This window comes from Diadema antillarum, unplaced genomic scaffold (genome assembly GCF_040938485.1).
Source record: "Diadema antillarum isolate AM-2024a unplaced genomic scaffold, OU_Dant_1.0 seq00002072_RagTag, whole genome shotgun sequence".
Classification (NCBI taxonomy): Eukaryota; Metazoa; Echinodermata; class Echinoidea; order Diadematoida; family Diadematidae; genus Diadema; species Diadema antillarum.
This window is the reverse complement of record NW_027272719.1, coordinates 96,148-122,178: the sequence shown is the minus strand read 5'-3', so window position 1 is coordinate 122,178 and position 26,031 is coordinate 96,148. Positions and strand designations below refer to the sequence as shown.

The window sequence follows — 26,031 nt, the reverse complement described above, 5'->3', positions numbered from 1 at the left end:
CGCGCGTACGCGCACGTTTTAAGAGAAAATATGAACTTTGAGAACATGAGTAGAATGCGCATAATTTGAAATATATGTGACGTAAATTTCATTGAAAAATTCCATTCCATTAATGAGATATGATTGAGAATGTGTTTTCATATAATGACGTCATAGTGACGTCACGGTCGACTGATCACAATGATACATTAGATTTGTCGTCTTTTGGACATGATGCATACATGGTATAATTTTGAAATTGATAGGCAGCGGACTTTCTGAGCTAACCTCTGCACAACTTTTGCGGAGAAATAAAGAAACAAAGAAGAAGAAAGAATCCGTACAGATACAGAAGGTGATCCGAAGGATACTCGGATCACCTAATAACATGTCATACTACGTATTACTCACCAACCGCCAAACTTAAGCAACATTAGATGTCAGGTGTAGTCTTAATGCGAAGACCGTATTTCGACATGAATGCAAATTGAGAGTTTCGGTGAACAGCTGGTAAAGGTATTAGTATACACTTGTCTTCTCCTAACGGCAAAAGTCTTTACAAATTTATGTTCATTTGACATCGCGTTTCATCTTCTGACTTGTAATAGATTATAATTAATATCTTTCAAATCATTACTGTTATACCGTACTATAATTATCACCTGGTGAAAATGAGTTTTGATATTTAGGGACTTGCACATCTCGTGTTGACGAAATAATTCTCCGTGCAGCATTGAGAGGATAACATTTTTTTTTTCCTTCATTATATCATATCTGTCGCAATAATAGCATGTCATGCTTTCTGATATAGATGAAAGAAAATACGAATCTTGTTTATTGATTCTTCCGTCAAGTGCTTGCTACAATCTGGAGCAATTATTCCAAACAAACACATCAACAAAACACTTTCCCTTTGCCGTGCATCCTTGAATCATGTGATGTAGTTTAGTTACTTTACGCATGGCCAAGTCAGCCGAAATCATGGCCAGAGGAGCGAGCCAATACTGAACCTCATCCGCGGTACAGTATGTCCCAAAAAACAAAAAATACAATCCACTTTCGCATTGATAACACCCAATATGATTAAAGCGCCTAAATGCTACTTCAGAATCTTAAAACATAACATCTTAGGTCTATTTTGCAGAAAACCCCATTCAATTTAGTTAAGCGGTCAGGGAGAAATGTGGATTGCCGTAAAGAATGTCATGAGTTTGATTCTTCCAAGTTTAGGACTTGGATGCTCTTGGAAATGCAAATTCATGTGTGAACACAATAGACAGAACTTGGAGGGAAGAGATTTCTGACATGCTCTACAAAATTCCTCATTTCTCTTTGACCACTGAAGCAAATCGAATGGGGTTTTCTGTAAGATGTGGGCAATGAGTTATAGTTTTATACCCTGAAATTATATTTGGATTGATTCACTATTTTTAAAGCTATCATTGTGGAGGGTACCGTAGTATTTTTTTTTTGGGGGGGGGACATAAGGTACATTCCCAAACAGCAGGCGCACTTGTCTTTTGCCTCCAACAAACTTGGCTGATCATGAGCTCTCCTTATCTTCTGCTGTAGTCTGAGATATTTTGCAAGCTTCGAGACGAGTGTTTGCTTGGCGATTGTGAAGTTTATCGCAGGTGTGGCGTCCGTTTGCATTTTGACCTTATAGGTCCTCTTTTGACACTGGAAAAAATGCCAGGTCGTCTAGACACTGTTGATAAACAGTAGCAAAGACAGGTGCATTACGTAATTACACTTGTCTTTATAACACGAGCGGTGAAGCATTGGAATATCACCCAAACTTCGCTGTATAACGAAGTTGTTTTTCGTTTACAATCCAAGAAAAAGAGACATGTTGCCGTACACTTGATGGAAATGATCACAAAACGAAAAACAAAGGTACGATTTTCTAATTATCAAGATATTTGTTTTCAGCTTTTCAGTCGTTACAGTTTAGATGCCAAATTCAGCATCTCAAGGTTCGGGAAAATGCCAGAAATACTTTTAAGACGATAAATATTATGTTGAAATCTGGTCCATGATCTGATCGGAGATGTTATGTCCCCTTTTCTTTATACTGCGAAAGTCCTTCCTGTGGGCGAATTACGGCGGCCGAACCCAGGGGCCCGTTGCATAAAACTTACCGTTGAATTTTAATGGTAACTACTGTCAAAATTAGGCGTCACAGCCAATCAGCATCAAGACTTACCGCTAGAAAGGAGCGGTAAGTCCAGCGGTAAGGGTTTTATGCAACAGGGCCCAGATCTTTTTCAAGCATCCAAAGATTAGGATTCTTTTCCGTATAAAGAAGCTTACCTTTAATACACATGCGGCATAAAATTATGATTCTTTAGGGTTTTAACCACGTATGGACAAACAAAAAGAAAATATGAAAGAAAAACTCTATAGAGTAGTTGTATGGTATATAAGTCCCACTGGGTTCCGTAGTTTCAGCTCAGCAAGATAATACTCAATAGTATTGACGGTTATTAATGTTAAAGAGTATACAATTCTAAGGGAAATTGAAATTTCATTTGTTGAAAATCGATTTTGAAATGACTGAGATATCCAAAAATAAGGTGAATCAAAGAGATCCTAATAAAAGTCGTGGCCTGTCGCATTTTATTAGGATTTCTTTCTTTTTATATTTCAGCCATTTCAAGACCAATCTTCATCAAGTAAACTGTGAAATCTTCTATGAATTGGAGGTTCTTTTATATTTCACAAGAGGTTTCTCATTATTTCTCAAACACACACACACACGCACACACATACACAAAGTTGGAAACCTGCACCCCTATCTGAACCAGAACTATACCATCCCTTTAATAAGACTGTGTCCTTTTTGTGTGGTTGAGTTTTCTTTGGTAGTCATGTCCTTCTAGTTTGTAATATTTTCTCGTGTTTTATTCCATATCTTTTCTTTGACAGAGCGGGAGCGAATAGAGTCTTTTCGAATCCAAACCGGATCGGCAGTCGGTACAAGAAGGCCCTCTTTCGGGAATACACCGACGACACCTTCACCACCCAGTCCCCTCGCCCGGCATGGCTTGGTATTCTGGGCCCCACCCTTAGGGCGGAAGTTGGCGACACCATCACGGTTCACTTCCGGAACATGGCGTCCCGTCCGTACTCCATTAATCCAAGCGGTCTGACGTACACAAAATCCTCAGAAGGTCAGAAGATCGCAAAGAACATTACAAATGAAAATGACGAATTATATACCTTAATTAATTACTGACATGATTCTTGAGTCCACGTAGAAATTTTTACAGGACCCGATGATTTCTCTTTGGCGTTTGGTGAAATTATTTATAACACTAAATTTGATTTGCACCTGCCTGAAACATAAAACAGTCTTCGTCAAAGACTGCAGACCTATAAATTGCAAGCCCTACAGCAACACTCCAACCACACTACCATAGCAAATGTTTGTTATTGTTTCTTGCGTTTCATGAAACAGCATAATTCTCATGATAGGCTAAATGACATTTTTGCCCTTAGTTCAACAAAATTAAGAAAGTGATATACTATCATCACAGAATCTGAGTCATAAGTGTACCTAAAAAATGAAATTAGTGTGCAGTATTATGCTCTTCTTTCATGCCGAGTTTTTCCCACAGGCACTTGCCTTATTTATGCACCCCTTTACAGTACATGTATCATGTAATCATTATTCCCTCTCCCAACTCATTTTCTTTTATTTTTTTTTTCTGACATTTGCAGGCGCTCTCTACAATGACGGTACTTCAGGGTCACAGAAGGAAGACGACAATGTTGGACCAGGCCAGACCTATGTGTACAGGTGGAGCGTGAACGCAGAACGCTCGGGACCGAACCGCGACGGTGGGGAGGACTGCATCGCCTGGATGTACAATTCGCATCGATTTGATACGCAGGACATCAACTCTGGGCTGGTGGGCGTGACTATCGTTTGCCGACGAGGTTTGTGGCCACACCTCTTTGTCGGCTGTTTCATTCTTTATCTCTAGGTGCATTGTGTAATTATTGTTGCTATTACGGGTGTTGTTGTGTTGGTGTTACTGCTGTTGTATTTGTTTTGGTTGTCATTGCTCAGAATCATTGCCATTACCATGAGCAGTAGTGTCATCATCATCATCATCATCATCACCATCGTCATCACTGTGGTCACTGGTTATCGTAATTTTGATTTTTCATACAATTAAGCAGCATATCAGGATAATATTTGTTTAGTTATGTTATTAAAAGAAAAGAATACCATCTTCTACCGTATTTATCACATGACTTAAAAACAGGATCCTGGTTCGATTCAGCTATTGCAGCTGAATATGGGCTATCCAGTCATCTTCTAAGATGGAAATGAAGTAAACATACAAACAAGACTAAACCCGGAATCACTCTGTTCTCATTCATCAGGACGGCTTTCCACCACTGACAACGACCACGTCCTCCTGTATGCTTTCTTCGATGAGAACAAGAGCTGGTACATCAACGAGAACATCCAGACCTACGTGCCCCAGGTTTCGGACCAGGAACGAGGTGAGAATGGCGATGATCCACAACATCCATGCTGTCTTCTTTAATGCAGAATATCAACCTTAGTCTGATTCGCCTCAGTTGATTCTGGCTTTAAATGAGCGTCTTCGGCGCATCGTATACCTAATCCATTCCTTAATTTTTGTGCGTAAATCAAAGCTAGTACACTTCTGAAGAAGAAAATAAAGAAGAGGAACAAAAAGGGTAATACGAAGAGGGAAGAAAAAGAACGGAATGAGAAATTGTAAGATTAATGGTAATGTTAATTGCTACGATAATAACATAACAGATATACACGTAATAACAATAACAAACTAATGAGGAAAAAATAATGAAGAAAAGAAATAAACATGTTTATTCCGTAAATAATGAGAAGTAGGGAAGATGAAGACGGAAAATGAACAGTCAAACCTGTGTATAACAACCACCTTTAAGGGAAGCACGAACTGTGGTCATTGTAGACAGGGGTTGTTGTGACCTGGTGATCGCCGCAGAGTAGGTTTGATTGCAGCAGTGTAAATGCTAGTGGCAGAGTTACTACTCACTGGTAAATCTTTCCGGTCACTCTTTTTCAAAACTTGCAGAGACAATGGGCTTTCTGGGCAGCAACATGATGTACACCGTCAACGGTTACTCGTACGGGAACCTGCCCGATCTGGAGCTCTGCCAGGGCGAGACCACTCGATGGTTCGTCTTCACCGTGGGAGGAGAGACTTCTATTCACACAGTTTTCTTCAACGGAAATCCACTAGTAAGATACAACTTTATATCAGAACAAAATAAAAGGAAGAAATCATTTAAAGAAAAAGGAGGAAGAGAAAATTAATGGTTAGAGACTGGGAATGTGTTCTTGTGCAGAGTTGAGTTATGATGGCTGATGACACAGTGGCATTTCACAGTTTCTTGTGACGAAATAATTGGATCTCTCAGTCTTAGATAAATGGCCGACGATGATGATAACAGAAAGTGTGACAGCGATTATGATAAGAATGACCCTTCTGACATGTATAGTACATGCTTACGTCCTTGGACAAGATGTTTGTATCCACAATGTCCCTCTCGACCCAGGTGTATAAAATGAGTACCTGGCAACGCTGAAGTAATAATTATGGCAGGGCCTTCTGGTAGAACAGTAGCAACGCTGAAGAGGCTATCCTGGATAAAGAAGACATTATTATTATTATTATTATTATTAGTAGTAGTAGTAGAAGTAGTAGTAGTAGAAGTAGTATTCTTATTCTTATTATTATCATCATCATCATTATCATTATTATCAATATTTTATTATTATCATTGATCATTGTAGTACTGTTGTGTTGAACAATCAATGTTGTCTCCATTGATATTGTAACTGAAGCAACAACTTACTGCGAAGTGTTCTCCGCTTTATGCAGCTTAAAAGGAACTTGTCTTGAGTGGAACTGAGCAAAAAAAAAAATTAATGAATAAATAACCGCAGAATTTCAGTTCCTGGAATTCGAAAATGACCCGATATTATTTTGCAGGAAGTTCCTAGTTCCCAATAGTTTCTCCAGAGCACTGCCGCACATCATCTTTTAAAAAATCGTTGCTCTCAAACAATTTCCACATCCTCACAGGAGCAGGATGGGAGAAGGGCAGACAATATCCCTCTAATTCCGGGACCAGTTAACGTGGTCAGTATGACTGCCGAGAACCCGGGAACATGGCTGCTCTCTTCCCTTTCCACCTCGGATGCAACAAGTAAAGTTTCTGATTTATTTACCTGTTGTTTTTGACGGAAACCGAACAAGTTATGTATTACATTTAGAGGATGATAATACATAATTTTTTTTTCTGAGATAGCGGACAAATACCACTTAGTCTATGATACCATTCAGTATATATGAAATCATTGCTTCTATCAACAGGTATTATCTGGATTCGAATTGCAAAAGAAAATAAAAACTAAAAAGAATATTTTATGACTCGATGTGTTATCTGTGAATAAACCCTTCTGATAATGGTAGATGACGAGGCATATACGTAAACCTTGTTGTGATATTTTTGCAAAACTCCGCAATAAAATTGATGATGATCAATGTAGATTTCTCCTAAATGAATATGTGGTCTGTCATCACAAACGATACCATTATGATTGCTTGCTTGTTTGTTTGTTTTTCAGGGGGCGGGAGAAAAGAAGGGTATTTCATTATCCCTTTGTGACGACGTAACTTCTATGATCAATTTCATCGTCACTAGAATTTATCGAATATAATTATCCGGCTATGATACATTGAATCTATTTTCATTTCATTTCTCTCTTTTTTTTTTGCGGTGACCGTTATCAGACGGAGGAAGTGCTGTGTACACGGTGAATCCAAACTGTACCAGATCAACTGGTTCGTCGGGTGGAGGATCGTCACTTACCGGAAGAGTGATAAGACACTACATTGGCATCAGAGAGGTTAATTGGAATTACGCCCCCTACGTCAGGTAAACTTGCATACAATCAACCCGCCTTATTGCCCATCCGTCTGTCAGTGGTGACCAACAGCCGTATATGGCCACTAAAAAAATCCCCAAGAGAAAAACCATGAAAAAGACCCCGTCTCAAGGGGCCACCTGTCTATACTAGTCACTTCTCCTTCTCCCTTGGGTGGCCGCTATAGACAGGTTTGAAGAACTAGAAGCTCTGTTAATGATAACATGCCATCTAGAAGATATTGACTTCATAGTTTCTGTGAAAATCATCATTTTTGTAAATATTAAAGATGTTGTTACTAGTTTTAAAAATGATACCAATGATAAATGTTAAGATTATTAAAATCGTAATCTCCTTTCATGCTCATCGCTAATCATCATTGTCAGTTTCATCAAAATCACCACTGTACAGACGTCATTATCATGAATTGTGATAATGGAATGTGAGAGAAAAGATGACAAAGAAAAAAAGTAGGATGAAGGGTAGAAAAAAAAGAAAACGAAGGAGAATGATAAATATTATGAGGTATTCATAAAGGGAATAATCTTTAAAACGAAAGGCACAAGTAAAGGCGTAGTGTTACAATATTCTCAATTTGTATTACAGCAAGTCGCCAACTGGTACCGGGCCAATCTTCAGAAAGGCTCAGTACATTGCCTACACGGACGAGACGTTCACGACAGAGAAGCAGCGGCCGCAGGAGGAGCAGTACCTCGGATTCGCCGGGCCGGTCATTCGGGCCGAGGTTGGGGATACGATCGAGGTGATGCTGATGAACTTTGCCTCGAGGTCATACAACATCCACCCTAATAACGTCAAGTATGACAAGCTCAACGAAGGGTGGCCATACCCAGCCGAGCAAGGTATGTATATATATTTTTTTTTTCCGCCGACGATTCGGTTTTTGTGTATTAAGGAAAGTTTCTGTTTGAATGCATAGTCTGTTTACCACAAAAGGCTCCTAGAATGACAACAACCGCATGTTTTAGCGGAAAACAAAAATATGTCACTCAAGTAAAATAGTAATGAGAACTAGACGTTACACCAAACACTGCGTGAAAAGTGGAGTAAATACTACACCAAACCCTGACCTAGAAAGTTTGGCACCAGACCACAAACCAAGTATAATGCTTATAGCTAGTGAAGTTTCAAAATGGAGACACGATGTTATACCGGGTAAGCCTTGACTTTGGACCGGAGGTCTCGAGTTTGAGTCCAACCGAGTAAGTCATTGCATGGACAAGACATTTTTACCTCGGATGTCCCTCTTGAGCAATAGGCCATGGGCTAGTAGGGGTCAACGTGCACCCCCTCTGCACCTAACATTCATTGTTGTTTCCATGTAGCCCTTGGTCTGGAGAGTCAGAAAAGTGATGTTAACAAAAAAAAAGTTGGGTCCCAAGACCCGCCCCGTGACGTTTTGTGACGTCACTTCCGGAACGACCTTTTCGCGAATACGAGGGAATAGCATTTGGGTATTATCCTAATAAAGTGGTCCCCATGCCTTTATTTTTCAATGATAACCAAAGATTTTGGTATTTCTAGATTCCTCAGAAGATGGGAAATATGATGCAAAGCAAAGTTTGGCAATATAAGCCCTCAGTTTGTCGTCATCGACAACAAAATGGGCAACGATGTCGACAAAATTCAACAAAATTTTACAAAATTTGGACAATTTTTCAAGTTTCACCCTTAAAGTTTGTATATTTTTGTGTAAAATGTGTTAAATGACTTGAAATTTGGTCTGGATATTAAATGAATACCCCTTTTTACGAAAACAAAAGATTTTGGCCTAATTGTAATCCGACCTTCTTCTGTAGACATTCAAGTTCGCATGCGCGGTGTCTGGAAATCAGCCTCCGAAATGCCTTTTTTTATGTCCAGTATCAAAAATGAGTTACAACGAATCTTTTATCATGTAAATTCACAACTTTAATCAATTTTGGCAATCAGCGATCACCTGATTGAATAAAAGTTGCCTTAAAATGAGAAATCAAAGGTGACCATGGTTCTTTTTGATGATGACGTTGGTCACGACATCGAAGATGAAGACGACGTCAAAGACTAGAATTACGACATAGCAGAGATTATTTTAGATATCTTTTAGTCTCTTTTAAAATTTCGTAAAATATTATAAGTCATGTTTGTAATTGGGTCAGTCAAATATGTACATTTCCTTGCTGGTAATGACTTTATTAACGTCAATATCTGATTGTTTGTTTATTCCGTTGATTTCACTGAACTGATATTCATTTGATTAATACGCAGTATGACGTAAACTATTTTGATTTTTTTACTATTTTCTTTCGAGAATTTGGCAATAGGGACTTGCAGGTCATCAACAACGAAATGGGCATTAGTGAGGTCGACAAACTAAGTCAGCACAAGTTCTTATGCTAATTTAGATATTCATTACTTTGTGGTTAATTCACTGTATTAATTGGAATTTAGTCTGGATGTTAAAGGATAAGTCCAGCTTCGTGTACATGTAGGTGAAGTAAATGCGGCAATTAGTAGAATTCCACATCAGTAAAAGTTTGGAGAAAGCGAACAATCCATTCAAACGTTTTGAATTTTTTAAAGTATCTGTACTGTCACCGCTGGATGAGAAAACTACTATAGAGTGTGATGTCTCATGCGTAGAACGATATATGCAATGTAAGGAGAATATTAAGAGAATTCTACAAAATCTTTTTTTTTTTTTTTTTTTGCAAAACGTGCATATTTCTTCGACATGTCACTGACTTATATTAAGGATATTATTCTTCCTGCCTTCTGACAGAGACAAGTCAAGTGTTCTTTATTTTGTAAGAAAAGTGAAAATATGTTGAATTTTCTTTATATTGTTTTCTTTATATCGTTCTACACATGACTGTGACATCACAAGCTGTATTAGTCTTCTCATCCATCAGTGAGCGAGCAGAAACTTCAAAAATTCATAACTTTTGAACGTATTGTCTGATTTTCCTCAAACTCTCACTGATGTGTTCTACTAGTATTGCTGTATTCACTCAATCAACATGTCACATATCTGTGAAGTTGAACTTGTCCTTTAAATAAATAGCCATCTTTGTCTAAAAAGGAACCGATGAGCCATTATTTTAATCCTCGCATCTTCTGTGGACGTTCAAGAGGGCAGGAGGAGTGCGAAATAAGAACCAACAAAATGTCCCTTTTGGTGACTAGTAAATTGATATATTAACTCGTATATTTCAAGTAAAATCGGAACTTTAATCATTTTGTTTAAATCATCAAACACCTGCTGAAATACATTGACTTCAGTGATGACGGCAAAGACAGTGGCGTCGATGACAAAATTCACATTGGAGTTTCGTCTAAATACCAAATTCAACTGAAGTTAGCAATTAGTTTAAGACGACCCTTAAAGATTAACACCATTAGCTACGAGGAAAAGAAAATTTTGATTACATCTGCATTTTGCCTTCTCAACAAACTCGAATCCTTTAAAGAGAATTTAGTATGTGTTTTTTTAATAATCCTGAAGTCTTTTAAGATGTTTAGAGTGTATGCAAGGTGTGTGAAACAAGCCGCCGTGAGTTCTTTTCTGCTGTCTAGCAATCTGTTTTTCATCAAAGATCAGAAACTTCAAGTATTATTATTTGTATTAAAGAAAATATAAAAGAAAATAACTAAAAGAAATTTGGCTTAAAATGAGAAATTTAGAGGCAACTATACAGTACTCTTGTCACCATTTCTGATGATCATAATGACAACATAATTCTATCATAATTTACCGCGACAAATCATTTAATGTGACTATAGAGGCATGTTTATTATAAGCAATTCCCCAATTCATGGGACATTATCTGACATGGTTATTAGACAACGATAGTTCGGTCATAGATCATATGAGGCATATAATACATTCATTCTTTAATAAAAGTTGGTTGCTGTTAGATACTCAAATTCCCACAACCTTTTTTCAAGAGTATTCTTTTGTTTAGTCAGGTTTCGTAACTTATGCTTTGAAAATATTATTAGCATTCATATTTAGTCAACACTAAACGATTATATTTGTGATACCTCTTTTTAAAATTTTCATTCCATCTGAAAGTATAAAGAAACTTTATAAATGTATTATTGTTCACAGTAGAATAATTGGTTATATGATGTTTCATAAAAGTTATTTGCTAATTAGTATGTATTTTTCCAGCATTATTATTTTTACTTCCGATGAAATTATTGAGAGTCCAACATCGAAATGCTTCAAATGATTACCACTGGCTTAATACCGATATGTTTGAAATTGATGGAGTCATCTACCAGCTATAAGTTATCCTTTCAAAGTCTGACACTCGTTTGCCCATGAACACTGTTAAATTAAATTCCAATGTCACTATCATTGTAACTCTGTGATTCTATTGGTTGAATGAATTCATTTTCACTACTTTCACTGTCACTATCAGTATCGGGCTCCGATTCATAAGTCATGGTGCCTAAAGAGATGTCCCCAAGCTGATGCGGAATCATCTCCCCATCCTGTCAGTGTCTGATATTCATTTGCGCATGAGTTCTGAGCCAAATCAAATTCCAATGTCCATAATGGTCATTTTCTGAGTGCGGTATATGTTGAATTAAACCAATGTTACTCATGTTACTGTTGCCAAACCAGTATCGGCTCTGATTCATCAGCCACAGTGACTTCCAGGATTCATGTCCACAAGCTGACGCGGCAGCACCTCCCTTGAGGTCCACAGAGGTCGCATTAGATCTTCATCCTTTGTCCATCCATGTTCTTCGTTTGGGTTTGTTGCTAGCTTTCATATTCTTGTTTGATAATTGCATTGGACATGCTGCTCTAACACCTTTCAGCAGGGCGGTATCATAGCCAGATCAAAGTTATTTGCCTTTGTGACATTGGCCATTTCACCGCACTTGGACTGTAAAGAGTTTGGAGGGCATTCACCTTCCTAATTCTTCTGTTACCATACAAGGCATGCACAGGTAAATCGTTCCAGTTCATCATCATCTCAGCTATAACATTTCAAGATTCACCAAACTTTGGAAATGCAGCATGAAATGACTCATCAGCCTCGACATTGTTTTTACCTTCCCCTTTATACCTAAAAGGCACTAGTGGTATTGCAGCCAGTAAATGCGTGGAGTCCTAGAAATGATGTACATACAAGGGTTGAATCATGAAATAGGACAGCTGAGGTGATGGATGAACTGAAAATATTTTGCTGTGCTTTGCATGGTAACAGAAGAATTTAGAGGTGAATGCTCTGCGATTCTTGACAATACAGTCTAAGTGCGGTAAAATGATTTATGTCACAAAGGCAAAAACTTTTGATCTGGCTTCTCAGAGACGTCTCTGAACAGCACGTCCTCCGTAGCAATTATCAAACTAAGAATATGGAAGCTACCAACGGACCAAAATGAAGATCATGGATAAACGAAGGATGAAGATCTTATGCGACCTCTGTTGACTTCACCTCAGTGGAGGTGATGCCACATCAGCTTGTGGACGTCCTGAAAGGCACCATGGCTGATGTATCAAAGCCCGATACTGGCATAGAAGCAGTGACAGGAGCAAAACAATGAATTCATTAAACCTATACACTCATGAAATGACAATGATGGTGACATTGGAATTCGATTCAGAGCTCAAAAGAATTTCAGACTTTGAAAGGATGGCAAAGTGATTAGTTGTCATCCCACGAGTTCGACACCCACGAATTATACAGCAAACGAGTCGTACAGCCCATGACTTCGACAGCAGGCAAATAAGGACCATGAGTCCGACAGTATGCAAACAAGGCCAGCAAGTTCGACACTAGGCAAGCAAAATCCACGAGTTTGACACTTTTCTAAGCAACAACTCCCCACCCCCCACCCCACCCCCCCCCCCCAAAAAAAAAAGAAAAAAAAAGAAAAAAAGTTAAAAACGATCCACAAGTTCGATATTACATCGTAAGGCCGGAAATATGTTTTTCTTGTGGGTCTTGTTTATTACGTGTCAAATTCGTGAGCCCGGCTTGCCTAGTGTCGGACTCAAGGGTGTCGAACTCATGGGCTTTAGGACTCATCGGCTGTATAACTCGCGGGCTCTATGACTCACGGGTTGTATGATTCGTGGGTGTCGAACTCGTGAAGTGCACCCGGTGAATCAGCGTCAGCTTCTGGACATCCATAAGGCACCATGGCTGATCTAACAAAAGTGTTGACTTTAAGTTAAATGCCTACAGAAGACGCCTGAATTAAGATTATGCCTTATTTTTTTTTATTTCTTTTTACCAAACATGGTTATTTATCTAATATCCAGACTGGGTTTAATTTCATTTAATGATTTAACCACAAATAATGGATATTTAGATGTTTCAGCGTGAGAACTTGTAAAAAACTGCGTGGACTTTTAAGTTTGTCAATCTCATGTATGCCCACTTCATTGTCGATGACCTGCAAGTCCATATTCCCAAATTTTCGAAATAAAATGAAAAATAAGAATAAAAATAGAAAAAATCAGATAATGATGTTAATATAATTATTACCATCGAGAAATGTACATCGTGATTGAATCGTGACTCGAACTCGGGTCCTCCAATCGGGAGTCGAAAGTTTTACCCACTATGCCACAGAACCGCGAACCCACAAGTTAGCATTCCCAAGTCAAAAAACCCAGACATTAAAACAATTTAGGTCCCTAAAAGTCCATTGTCTCTATTATGCATCATGTATAGTGTCATTTCGGTGACAAGTTCAATGTAGATGCAATTTCTGAAGAAAATAGAGGAAAAATCATGTCAAAATATTATCCATGCCTGGTACAGTATTTAGAATTGTGCCAGTGAGTGCAACGTAGTTGAGATAAATTAATGTTTTAATTGTGAAACTAGTTATAAGTCTTTATCTAAAGGGCAAATCCAGTCCAAATAAAAGTTAGTCCGATAAGAAAAAAGTAATATATTACGAGTTCAATGGTAAAATTGTGATCGAAATCGCATGAAAAATAAGGAAGTTATGACATTTTGAAGTTTCGCTATTTTTTGAGGAAATAGTTCTTGAACGGTCAATATGAATATGCAAATAACAAAGTGAGCATGCAATCCCCTCACATCTTGCCATATAGTTTGTACATAAAATGTTGACATTTCCAGTTTTTCATTCAAACGCAATTATGCTCGAGGCTCAAATCCTGATATATCTAACATCACTATAACCAAGTTATGCAACCAGGAATATCATCATTTGTCAGACTTCAATGACTAAAACATTGAATTTTCTTAATGTTTTGAACACGATAAATGGAAAATTGTGAGGTTATGACATGGTCAGGTCACTCATTTACATATTCTTATCCACTGTACAAGAAATGTTTTGCAGAAATTAGCAAAAAAAAAGTAACCTCCTTATTTTTCATCAGATTACAGTCAAATTCTTACCGTTGAACTCGTAAGATTTTACTCTTTTTTATCAGACTAACTTATTTCTAGACTGGATTTCCCATTTAAGCAGGATTTGAGTTTATTGCAAAGAAATAAAATGCCAGTAGAATTGAAAATTCATGATCTTGATTTCCTTTACTGTAAATTTATCGCTAAAATCAATCAATCTGAAATGGAGATTTGTAAACGAATCCCTGCTATGTCGTATTTCTATAGTCTTTGACGTCGTCTTCATCTTCGATGTCGTGACCAACGTCATTATCAAAAAGAACCATGGTCACCTTTGATTTCTCATTTTGAGGCAACTTTTATTCAATCAGGTGATTGCTGATTGCAAAATATGATTAAGTTTGTAAATTTACATGATAAAGAGACGCGTTGTAACTCATTTTTGATACCTGACATCAAAAAAAGGCATTTGGGAGGCTTATTTCCAGATACCGCGCATGCGCACTTGAATGTCTACAGAAGAAGATTGGATTACAATTAGGCCAAAATCTTTTGTTTTCGTAAAAAGGGATATTCGTTTAATATCCAGACCAAATTTCAAGTCATTTAACAAATTCTTCACAAAAATATACAAACTTAAAGGGTGAAACTTGAAAAATTGTCCAAATTTTGTAAAATTTTGTTGAATTTTGTCGACATCTTTGCCCATTTCGTTGTCGATGACGACAATCTGAGGGCCTATATTGCCAAACTTTGCTTTGCATCATATTTCCCATCTTCTGAGGAATCTAGAAATACCAAAATCTTTGGTTATCATTGAAAAATAAAGGCATGGGGACCACTTTATTAGGATAATACCCAAATGCTATTCCCCCGTATTCGCGAAAAGGTCGTTCCGGAAGTGACGTCACAAAACGTCACGGGGCGGGTCTTGGGACCCAACTTTTTTTTTGTTAACATCACTTTTCTGACTCTCCAGACCAAGGGCTACCTGGAAACAACAATGAATGTTAGGTGCAGAGGGGGTGCACGTTGACCCCCACTAGCCCATGGCCTACAAGGTTTAAAACTTGGTAGCACAACATGGTAATGCTGGAGTAATGATGACAGCTGGGCCCTCTGAAAAACCATGGTAACACTGAAGAGGCCACCTTGTGTAAATATAAACCATGACACTATCATTTATAATCCAATTACACAGTGAACCTGATAATAGCTACGGTAACGTCTGTCTATCCATATTCTACGTATTTTCATCTTGAATTTGATTTGATTTAATTTGATTTGATTTGATTTGATTTGATTTGATTTGATTTGATTTTTTTTTTCTGAATTTCTTTTTCATACATAAATGAATACAAAGTCAATTGAACAAACTAAATGAGCACAGTTTAATTTGAATCTGACAGTTAAAACAAATAAATAATTAATTCAAATATTTAATTTTTTCTCTTGACACAACGCAAAATGAAAATAAACAAACTATATTGTGCATACATTTATGCAAACATAAGTTACAGTTTATCTATTGCTCAATCTTCTCCGGCTTCTCTTCATTCAAAAAAGGTGAAAATAAAGTTTGAATTGAGTTGAATTGAATTGAATTGAATTGAATTGAATTGAATTGAATTGAATTGAATTGAATTCAGACATTCTAGTGAGCAAACACTGTTGGTAAGACTTAAGAAAAACACGAATAAACAGACTCGTACCTGCATGTTCGTCGTTTACAACAGGTGCTGCCGGTCGAGGTGATGCCAGTCGAAGCGATGATGTTGTCGGGCCTAACCAATCACGCAATTACACGTGGACCGTCCCAGCATCCTACGGACCGACAGACATGGACGAGCAGTGCATCACGGGAATTTACTACTCCACGGTGGGCGGTGAGCAGGACCTGCACTCGGGGTTGGTCGGGCCACTGCTCGTCTGCAAACAAGGCTCACTCCGGGCTGATGGAAGCCGGGTAATACACACTTATTCTCTAAAAACAAACAAACAAACAAACAAACAAACAAACAAACATCAAAAGTTCAAACAAAATTATACATGAGAATGTCCTGCCGTATCAACACAGCGCCAATGAACAGGCGCGATGAGTTGTCCTGGACTCATTTATTAGATTCCAAGTACGTTTTTGTGCCTATAGTACCTCAGCTTTGACAACCAGTTTTAATTTTAATAGTACCCCGGCAATTATTGCCCAACCCTGCACAGATATGGGACAGTGGGACAGTAAGTAGTATTATAAATGTTGCTAATATCCTTAGTGAATAAGATAATTGGTTGTTGTTCTTAATGCCATTATCACTGCATACTTTCAATTCTTTATTCATTTCAATTGTAAAAAAAAAATAAATAAATAAAGGAAACCTGTGGTTGTAACATGAGTCAATCACAATGTTACATTTAGGATATTATGAGGCCATAGGATAAAATTGGAGACGATGAGAAAGTTAAGATACGTGTATTTGTAAGTAATCCCTTGCAAGCAGTATTTTTTTCAATATTATTAATTGTAGTGGGCTTAGAAGTAGTAATATATAGTCGTAGTGCAGTGAAATAACTACTAGAAATAAAAATACCTCTTCCTTTCTTAATATTTTCATCATCCTCATTGTGTATAGTTATTATTATGATTATCATTGTCAATATTATTACATTGATATGATGATGAGGAAAAAGATAATGCAATGTTTTTTTTCTTTCTAGGCTATTCTCTTCAATAATATGAGAAGTGTTTTTCCAGAGGCCCAGTCGTTATTATACCATGACATTGTATACAGTGCAGTTATAACCAGCAAAGCCGGATATTCATCTTCACACTTTGGCCGAGGGGGCTTCGTATTATAAAGCGCGTATCTAATTTTGGAACTTCCTACTAATAGTCATAAGTCTTATCCATTATAATATCTGCTCCCATGGATATTTCAGCATTGTTATTGTGTCTATGATATTCTAATATTGTTATTGTAATCAATGTCGCCGTCATTTATCATCAACATGATAATTTCCACTCATTCACAGGCGTCCGAGGTCCGCGAGGTTATCACTATGATCGTTTCGCTGAACGAAGAACTCAGCTGGTATTGGCCAACAAATCAAAATGTCCAATATAATGACGATTTCCCCGTGGCGGAACTGAGAAGTAAGTCGAGTGCTAAACATACAATTTTTAAAAGCCATCTAGACGTTTATGTTACGTATCTTGAAACTATCATCCACACACAAAAAGAAGGAAAAACACACAAAAAAACACACAAAAAATTGCAACTAAATGTTGGGCAATACCAATAACTTTGTTTGTTGGTTGGTTATTATTGGGGTCCATAGGGGTCCACAAACCAGCTCTGCTGATCAAGGTGTTCCACCCCATGAAGTGGCAATAAATTCAAATTCAAATTCAAGAATGTAATCGAAACACTGTGGTATATGGATATGATCTGTTGCCGAAATTACATTGGACTGATTTGACAATACATGTATATAATCCATCAAATGCATTATGTCACTGAATGCAACTCGCATTGTAGATAATAATGGTAAAAATGGAAGTTTAGGTAAAGATCTTGAAAGTTAGAAAGTTTAGGAAGTTGATCTTCTATCCGTAAGATGGTCTCTAGTTATTCCGTCACTTATAAATTTTGATGAAATCTTGGCCAATTTGGTATGGAAAACTTTTAAAGGAAGAAAGGGCAGAATCCGATTGCTATCGACGTAACGGATAGTTACATAAATTTAGTAAGTTTCCGTATCACTACCATATACTAGGCCAAAATAAAGCCAAAATGTAAGATAGGCCTATAGAGAAAGATTATTTCAATTTGAGTCAAATCAAATCTCAACGATCAAATTGTTTAAAATCAATATTATAAAGATATATCATGTATTGAAACTAATTAAAATCAAATCAAATTAAATCAAATCAATTCCAACCATAAATTGGGTTTATGCCAGGTTCAAGTGTGTACGTGTGTGTCACACACAAACACACTGCTATAGCTTCTGACCATTCGAGCATTGAGAATTTAGGGTTTCTGGGACAAACACTGAACTAGGGCTTTCTATAGCTCAGTCGGTAGAGCACCGGGCTGGCAATCCGGAGGTTTCGGGTTCGAATCCCGATGGAATCCCATTTTCTTTGCTCAATTTCCCCCTGATAAATAATATTCATTTCTGATCAGTTTCTCCGTTTATTCCAATCAATTTAAAACGTCCTATCATGTCGAAGTCAACAATCAAATTAGTTTTGAAAAACAATGTATAAAATCTATCAGAACATGGGATATATTCGATTTGAATCAAATGAAATGAAATCAAATCAAATGAAATGAAATCAAATGAAGTCAGGAAAATAAATTGAATTCAAATCAATTTACAACTGTACTATAAATCATAATAATGAAAGGCAATCAATCTCTGCAATAATACTTACAGCCATCAACGGCTTCGTCAGTGACAACCTCCGCGGGCTGGACTTGTGCGAGGGCGATCGTGTCAGCTGGCACGCCCCATGCATCGGCAATGATGAGACTTACATGGGGCTCCACATCCCGTACCAGACGTTCCTCTACAAGGGGCGACGAGCCAACACCCTGCCGCTCCTTCCCGGAGAAACAGAGCAGGTAGCCCTCACAGCTGGAATGCCCGGTGAGTTTGTCTGTCTGTCTATCTGTCTGTCTGTCTGTCTGTCTCTCCATCTTTCTTTGTCACTGTTTATGACTGTTGTATAGGGACTACATTGTGCATATAATTATATGAATACGTGTGCACTATAAACTTAAATTGGATGCTGAACTAACAAAAGTCCAGATGGTGCCCACATGGACTAGCATTTTGTTAGTTAATGTCCTGCCGGACTTGCACAAAAGCTAGTCCGTCCTGCTAGTCTAAACATGCAAGACTAGTTTTATGCTAGTCCGCACTGTGACAAACTAATTTAAGTTTTCAGCGTGTATGTGTGTGTATGTAACATACATCCACGTTAAACATGTAGGGCCTACGTAGGTACATATGGCACGTGACACTTGTTTCGAATGTATGTGTGTGTGTGTGTGTGTGTGTGTGTGTGTGTTGCTCTTAATATCAAGTCCCAACAATTCTTTTTCTCCTTCTATTCTGCTGTTTTGTACGTGCAGGGACTTGGATCTTAAACGGCAACGTGTACAACTACGACCTGGAGGTGAACTACACCGTGTCAGAGTGTTCCCAGGGGCAAAACGGACCGAATCGAGAAAGACAGAACCCAGATCGGCACGGTGATGGAGATGGGGGAGAACATGTCATCTACCTGGCCGCTGAGGAGGTCATTTGGGACTTTGCCCCGACAGAATTCGACTACATCCAAAACCAGAGCATGACCGACCCTACCAGGTAAAAACGTTATTGGCAATACACGGAAATATTCAATACATCTGTATATTATGTACTTATACATACTCACCTACATACTCACACACACACACACACACACACATATATATATATATATATATATGTATATGTGAAGAGTTTGTTCGCAAAAACCGATAAGTCCATACTTGCCAAATGGAGATATTTGCGATTAAAGGTCAAGAAAAATAAAGAGAATAATAAGAAAATGTTTGCTTCTTTTGACCATAACTTCAAAAATATACCTTTATATGTATTGACCGATATATCATTTAAATGGGATTATTTTGTACTTTATGACAGAGACCGTACTTCAAAATCTTCAAAAATGGACTTATCGGTTTTTGCAAACAAACTCTTCATATATATATATATATATATATATATATATATATATATTTCGACCAGGAGCAGACGTATACCCTTGTGTGTATGTCTGCTTCAGAAACGGATTTTAATCTAACATCACATCGCATCCTGGTCGCTGATGAAGAATGCGATGACTAACCTGTTTGGTGTCTTGTTTTTAAATCATGCGCTTTCCTCGCCAGGATAAAGCATTTTAGATCTATTGCCATTTTAGGTTTTTATCACATATTATAGATCTATTATATATATGTATGTATATATATATATGGTGGGATGATGGTGATAATATTTTTACCGAACGCTTATGTCATCTTTGGAAGAATGATATAATCGAGACAATAATGAGAACAGAAGATCGTGCGACATCTTCTGTCCTCATTATTGTTGGCTCAGTCGGTAGCGCGTCTGCCTCCGACCCAAGCGACCCGGGTTCGAACCCGAGTCTGGACTGAGCAATGTTGTGTGTAATCATACCGTCCCCTCTAGCAAGAGGCAAAACACTCTGTCCCTCGGATAGGACATAAAATGGAGGTCCCGTGTGTGAGAGAGTCATATCTCATGCACATAAAATATCCCGCTTCATTAATTCATCGCAAAGAGCGGGGTGTTTAACCCGATGAAGTGGTCCCACATCACATCCAACTGGACCCCATGGAAGACCAGCTTAGCATAGCTGAATATGGGCAAGGAGGTATGAGAGGTAATGAAGCATGGTGGTGGCTGGAGAAAGGAGTGTCAGACTGACCATGAGAAAGACAGGATAGAGTGACCAAAGCAGTGATGGTGAAATGATAACATGTGATGGTACAATATTGTTTCATACACATTTATGTACAGACATAATATCCCTCCCCTTGTTGAAAGAAAAAGAAAAGTCAAGAAGTCTAGAGGGAGTGTGACTCTCATACCTCCTTGATATGGGCTATCCAGCCATCTTCTCAGATGGAAAATGAACAAACAAACAATTATATATATGCATCGCACACACACATATATATTAATGTATGATATCAAATTACATACATAATGTGTAATAATATTACTAGTATGGTATTATGCGGATCCTATGTTTATGTTTGATAGTCGGGAAAAGAACTGAAGAGTGAAGACAGACTGTTGATTATATAGAAGTATCTTAATTACGGATTTCATTCTTAAAAACAAACAATATTCTTGTATCATTATGTGACTGTCTAAGATCTCGTGTTTGTTTATTTGTTTTTTAATGTCTTTAAATCTCTTGCATTGTCTTGTGCCTTTGTTTTTGCAGCGATGGAAATTATTTCATTCGGAAAGGACCCACTGAGATCGGAAGACTGTACAAAAAGGTGCGCTTCGTGGAGTACACGGACATGACTTTCGAAGAGCCCAAAACCCGCTCCTACTGGGACCAGCATCTGGGAATCCTCGGCCCGTTCATCCGCACTGAGATCGGCGACACCGTCAAAATCTTCTTCAAGAACAAGGCCACGAGGCCGTACTCGGTCAATGCGCATAACCTCCCCGGCCAGCTCATGGAATACAGAGGGCAAACTTACGACACGCCTCTCTCCATCCAGCCGGGGGAGAATGCAGTCTACAAGTAAGAGGAATGCAGCAGTTAGTCCTGTTGACATGAGAAACGTATGCGAGTCACTGAAAATTTGTTCATCACGACATCTTGGTAAAACGTCATCTAAGTTGATTTATGGCAACCCAATTAGATTGATATACTTGGTCTAGATGTGTATATACAGGATAATAACAGGATGTAGTGACAGCCTATTCAGGTCATCAGGTAATCTATTCAGGTTTACTGAAATATAATTTCAGTAAACGGATTCCAGTTAGCAAACAAAATAGTTAGTTAACAAAAGTTACTATGTCGGGCATGCCTCTCTCAAAAGTACTCTGTTTGCAAGGAACTACTGTAGTTGTAAGAGCATAGTCAAACTACTTTGATAACACAAGTTACGTTTGCTGTTAGGAATACCCGGGACAAGGAGAAGCCATAAACTTCATCCTCTACACTAGTGACAGCAAGTGCATTCCTTTGTTGTGTTGTGAAGGTGGAACTTTGGACCAGAGGCGGGACCCACCGACGATCAGCCGAACTGCGTGGTGTGGCCCTACTACTCCAGCACCATCGCCAAGAAGGACACCAACTCGGGGCTGATCGGACCGCTTGTCATTTGCCGCAGGGGCACCCTGGATCGCGGTGGACGTCGTCAGGACGTCGACCGCGAGTACGCCCTACTGCTCACCATCTTCGATGAAAACGACAACTGGTACCTGGACGACAACATCAACACGTATGCGGGAGATCCAAGCAGCGTGGACAAGTTGGCCCTGTCCTTTGAGCACAGCAATGATGCCTTTGGTAAGATCGCCAAGTACACTGGAGGCCATTTCAGAAAGATGGCTGTAAGTCTTAAACAGATGAAGGCCTACGCATCATATAACATTTGTGACCCTGCATCACAAAACCAACAAAAAGTCGCCAGACAAAGATTTTTAGTTAGGGGCAGATTCTGAAAGAGCAGACTTAAAGCTTTAAAATGATGTATAACTCAATTGAAATGGACTCCCCTAACCTACCTAGATATTGGAAAGAAAGCACACACTCTGGAAAAGTGTGAACTGAGAAAAGAGGCTCTGAAGTACAGGGTCTATTCAAGAGCTTAATCTTTCACCAAGCAGCGCTAGCTGTGTGATGAAAGACACAAACACAGGATGTAACCCACTGGAGCAACAACAATTAAGGGATTGTCAGATTAAGCTGAAATTGAGCATGTTCTATCTGCATATTATTCTTTCCTTGATTAATGCCAACTTACAACACAGTAGCATTATCCTTTCAAAAGTTATTATACTTGAAAGTGAAGAGTGTACAAACGATTTCAAGAAATGAAAAGGGGCTGTACATACCTTTCATTCTTATACTCTTCCCCAAACAGGGGTCGTAGAAAAACTGGTGAAAACAAACTTTCACATTCGTGTTATGATCCCAAACTAAAGAACATTGTAGAAGAAAGATAGCTCTTTCAGAAAATATGAAAAACTCAAGATTGACTTGGTAGACCCATTTCAACTGTTTTGAGTCCTTACGTAAAATCATGGGGTGCGACTTTTTGTTTGTTTTGTGGTGCACGGTCACATTTAGACAATCTGTGGATTTCCCATCGGACTCTATTTTTTTTAGACAGGGAAGCATGTTTTTTTAATATGCAAACTATCATAACAACCCTCTTTTCCAATTATTGAGTTTGCTTAATTTAACATCAGTTTCATATCGTTGTTATTCTTTTTTTCTTATTTTGTGATAGCATTTCTTAACAACAACTGCAACTATCTCTTTTGTCAAGTGTATATCAGATTCGTGTAAGGCGCTTGTAAGATTTACACGACTTATAGTTGTTTTGGAATGTGTAATTACTAATGAATAGCTTTGAAACAAGGCGTAAAAGTATCATTACGGGTCAAAATCAACTTGTCATCCAATTCTTCGAATCCCAACAGCAATAAATGGCTACATATTTGGATTCCCACTCAACATCAGTATGGCCGTTGGCGAGCAAGTGGCCTGGTACATGATCACCGTTGGTGGCGGTGCAGATGTGCATGCCATTAATTTCCACGGTCACACGGTCACCTTCCAGTCGCAAGTCACCAAAACTCTTGATACGGTCACAAGTCTTCCAGGTGAGTCAATGCAAATATTCGAAGCTCTTGATAACTGTCAGCTTATTCGAAATAAATTCACTCAAAATTGTTGAATATTTCAGTTATACGAGTCAACACGTGCCTTAGAAATGGAGCTTGCATACCTTATGTCCACTAAATATCATATGAATGTCCTTGCTTCTTGCATCGTTTTCCCGTATGAATGAAAACAGGATAAACTTAAATCAAACCAACAAAATGGCTGAACAATAATGGAGTCATCTATTCCAATACGATATTACAATTACACTCCTGTTTTTTTTTTTGCCTACCTGATTGAAGAGACTATAAGAACTGCCTATCATCGCAACATTAACATTAATCTGAATTGAATTCGTTTCGATTCGTTTTCATTTTGTTAGTGAAATAAACATTCACTTAAACGAATAATAAAGAATACAATTCACATCGGAAAGTATGGAGTTCAGCATGAATTTAAACTTTTTAAAGAAATGTCTGTATCTACATGAAATTGAAATTGTAATTGTTTAACTTAATGATTACTTCAGTGGTTGCAATCTTAGTACATTGTGATGTGAAAATTCGTTGACCATCGGGTGATTCAAATTTGTTATGATTTATTGAACGAGAGTTTATCATTTTTCACTTCAACGAGCGGTTATTAAACTCCTTGAGGGCTCGACTTGCGAAAGAACTGAGGAAAGGTTCAACTGGATTGTTTCCATAACGCTTGTCAGGAATACTTTGTAAAAATATTAGCTGTCCAATTAAAATCAAAAGAAGTCCTGTATGTCGTGATTACTGTCATGAAAATGTTTGTATAAACAATCATCATCATTGTCATCAACATTACCATCATCCTTGTCCTATCAGGTGATTTTCTGACAGCCGAAATGGAAGCCAGACAGGCCGGTATATGGCTACTTCACGACAATGCCAACAAACACAACAAATTCGGTGTCAAGACGAGATTTACTGTCTATCCTAGTAAATCAGGTAAGTCGCAAGTCACCAGCCAGGAAAGATAGAAGACAGAAAGCTCTTATTTTATCTAAGCAAGTTTAATTTTGATCAGGCTTTATTGTTGATTTGTAATATTAGAACAAAGTCATCGGGAACAGTTTGTACTGTCACATTTTGCAAGTGCTTTAAGTCTGAGACAGTCCACACGTTTGCCAGTATCTACCTCTTGTCTGCGGTGATAATTTCGTTAAAAAAAAAAACTTACCAGCTTTAAGACGTTTTGAATGTAGTTGTGATTATGTCAAATTTCCAATAAATGTATAAATAACCATAGCTAACGGTCGTCGTGGGTAACACGATTAAGATCCATTTTGAAATGACAGCAAAACTGCACTTTCACAATATTATTTTGTGAAACCACCGTATTATAATTATATATTTCGATAACTGTTATAACTATAGTATTCATATTACCTTTGATAAAGTGGTTTATGCTGATATTTTGAACGTTCATAATAGCATTGGTTAGATTTATAACAGAATGAAGTTACAATGGTGTAACATCCTTCTCTTAAAGTAACTCTATTCCTGTCTTCTTATTTTCTCTAGACATCCCATGTGGCGATACCTGCGACACCAGCTCTGCACTGAAATTGGCCGTGAATGCCTGGAGTCTCCTAGCAACTCTTATCGTTGCTTGGCTTGGTGTTTTCTTTTAAACACAAATTATGCTCCTTTACATACTTTCTTTCAGAAACGTTGTCAGAACGAGTGTAGAGTATAGATTGACCGCTTAGGTGTTGAAGACGAGTGTTGAAAGTACAAGACATTCGACACTGGCTCGTATTTTGTTGCTACCAATGAATTCAGACAAATAAACTGCAATTGTAATGTTTTCTCCTTACATGTATGTTTGTTCAAATAATGATAATTTTGTGCCTTTTTTCAAATTTCAATCCCTTTTAAAAAGAAAATGTGTCCACTTTGTAGTGAAGCAATAATTGTACTGTTAGTGAGTCAAAGCATGGAATATTCTTGAATAGTCCATTTTCCTATTCTTTCAATTCATTCTGCACGTCGCCACAATCAAACACATGTCAAACTTTCAAAAAGTTATTCGGACTGAAGGTTTCTCTGTTTTTCTTTCTTTTTTCTTTACTTTTGCAATTTCACAAAATCTTGTTGTCACTTGACAAGGCACACGATGTTGTGAGTATTAGTAGCTTGTGACTGAAAGTTAAGTACGATAAGTAATCACTTTAGCACACGATGTTGTGATTGAAAGCTAGATACAATGAGTAAACAATTTGGGCCTACTTAGCAAAAAATTCCAGTGTACTCAAAAACATGTGA

General features: G+C 37.9%; 1 protein-coding gene across 1 annotated transcript in view; it reads left to right on the top strand.

Annotated features, from left to right (window-relative positions):
- LOC139713822 (hephaestin-like protein) overlaps positions 1-25,397 on the top strand; it is a 33,442-nt gene extending 8,045 nt beyond the window's left edge. Inside the window, exons 3-18 of the mRNA XM_071625528.1 lie at positions 2,908-3,152; positions 3,703-3,921; positions 4,375-4,497; positions 5,079-5,245; positions 6,093-6,216; positions 6,804-6,948; positions 7,544-7,804; positions 16,060-16,258; positions 17,320-17,440; positions 18,730-18,942; positions 19,431-19,665; positions 21,323-21,634; positions 22,101-22,411; positions 23,551-23,733; positions 24,589-24,711; positions 25,288-25,397. Coding sequence (XP_071481629.1) covers positions 2,908-3,152; positions 3,703-3,921; positions 4,375-4,497; positions 5,079-5,245; positions 6,093-6,216; positions 6,804-6,948; positions 7,544-7,804; positions 16,060-16,258; positions 17,320-17,440; positions 18,730-18,942; positions 19,431-19,665; positions 21,323-21,634; positions 22,101-22,411; positions 23,551-23,733; positions 24,589-24,711; positions 25,288-25,397 — 3,091 coding nt within the window. The remainder of the gene's footprint in view (positions 1-2,907; positions 3,153-3,702; positions 3,922-4,374; positions 4,498-5,078; positions 5,246-6,092; positions 6,217-6,803; positions 6,949-7,543; positions 7,805-16,059; positions 16,259-17,319; positions 17,441-18,729; positions 18,943-19,430; positions 19,666-21,322; positions 21,635-22,100; positions 22,412-23,550; positions 23,734-24,588; positions 24,712-25,287) is intronic.
- Positions 25,398-26,031: the final 634 nt, after the last annotated feature.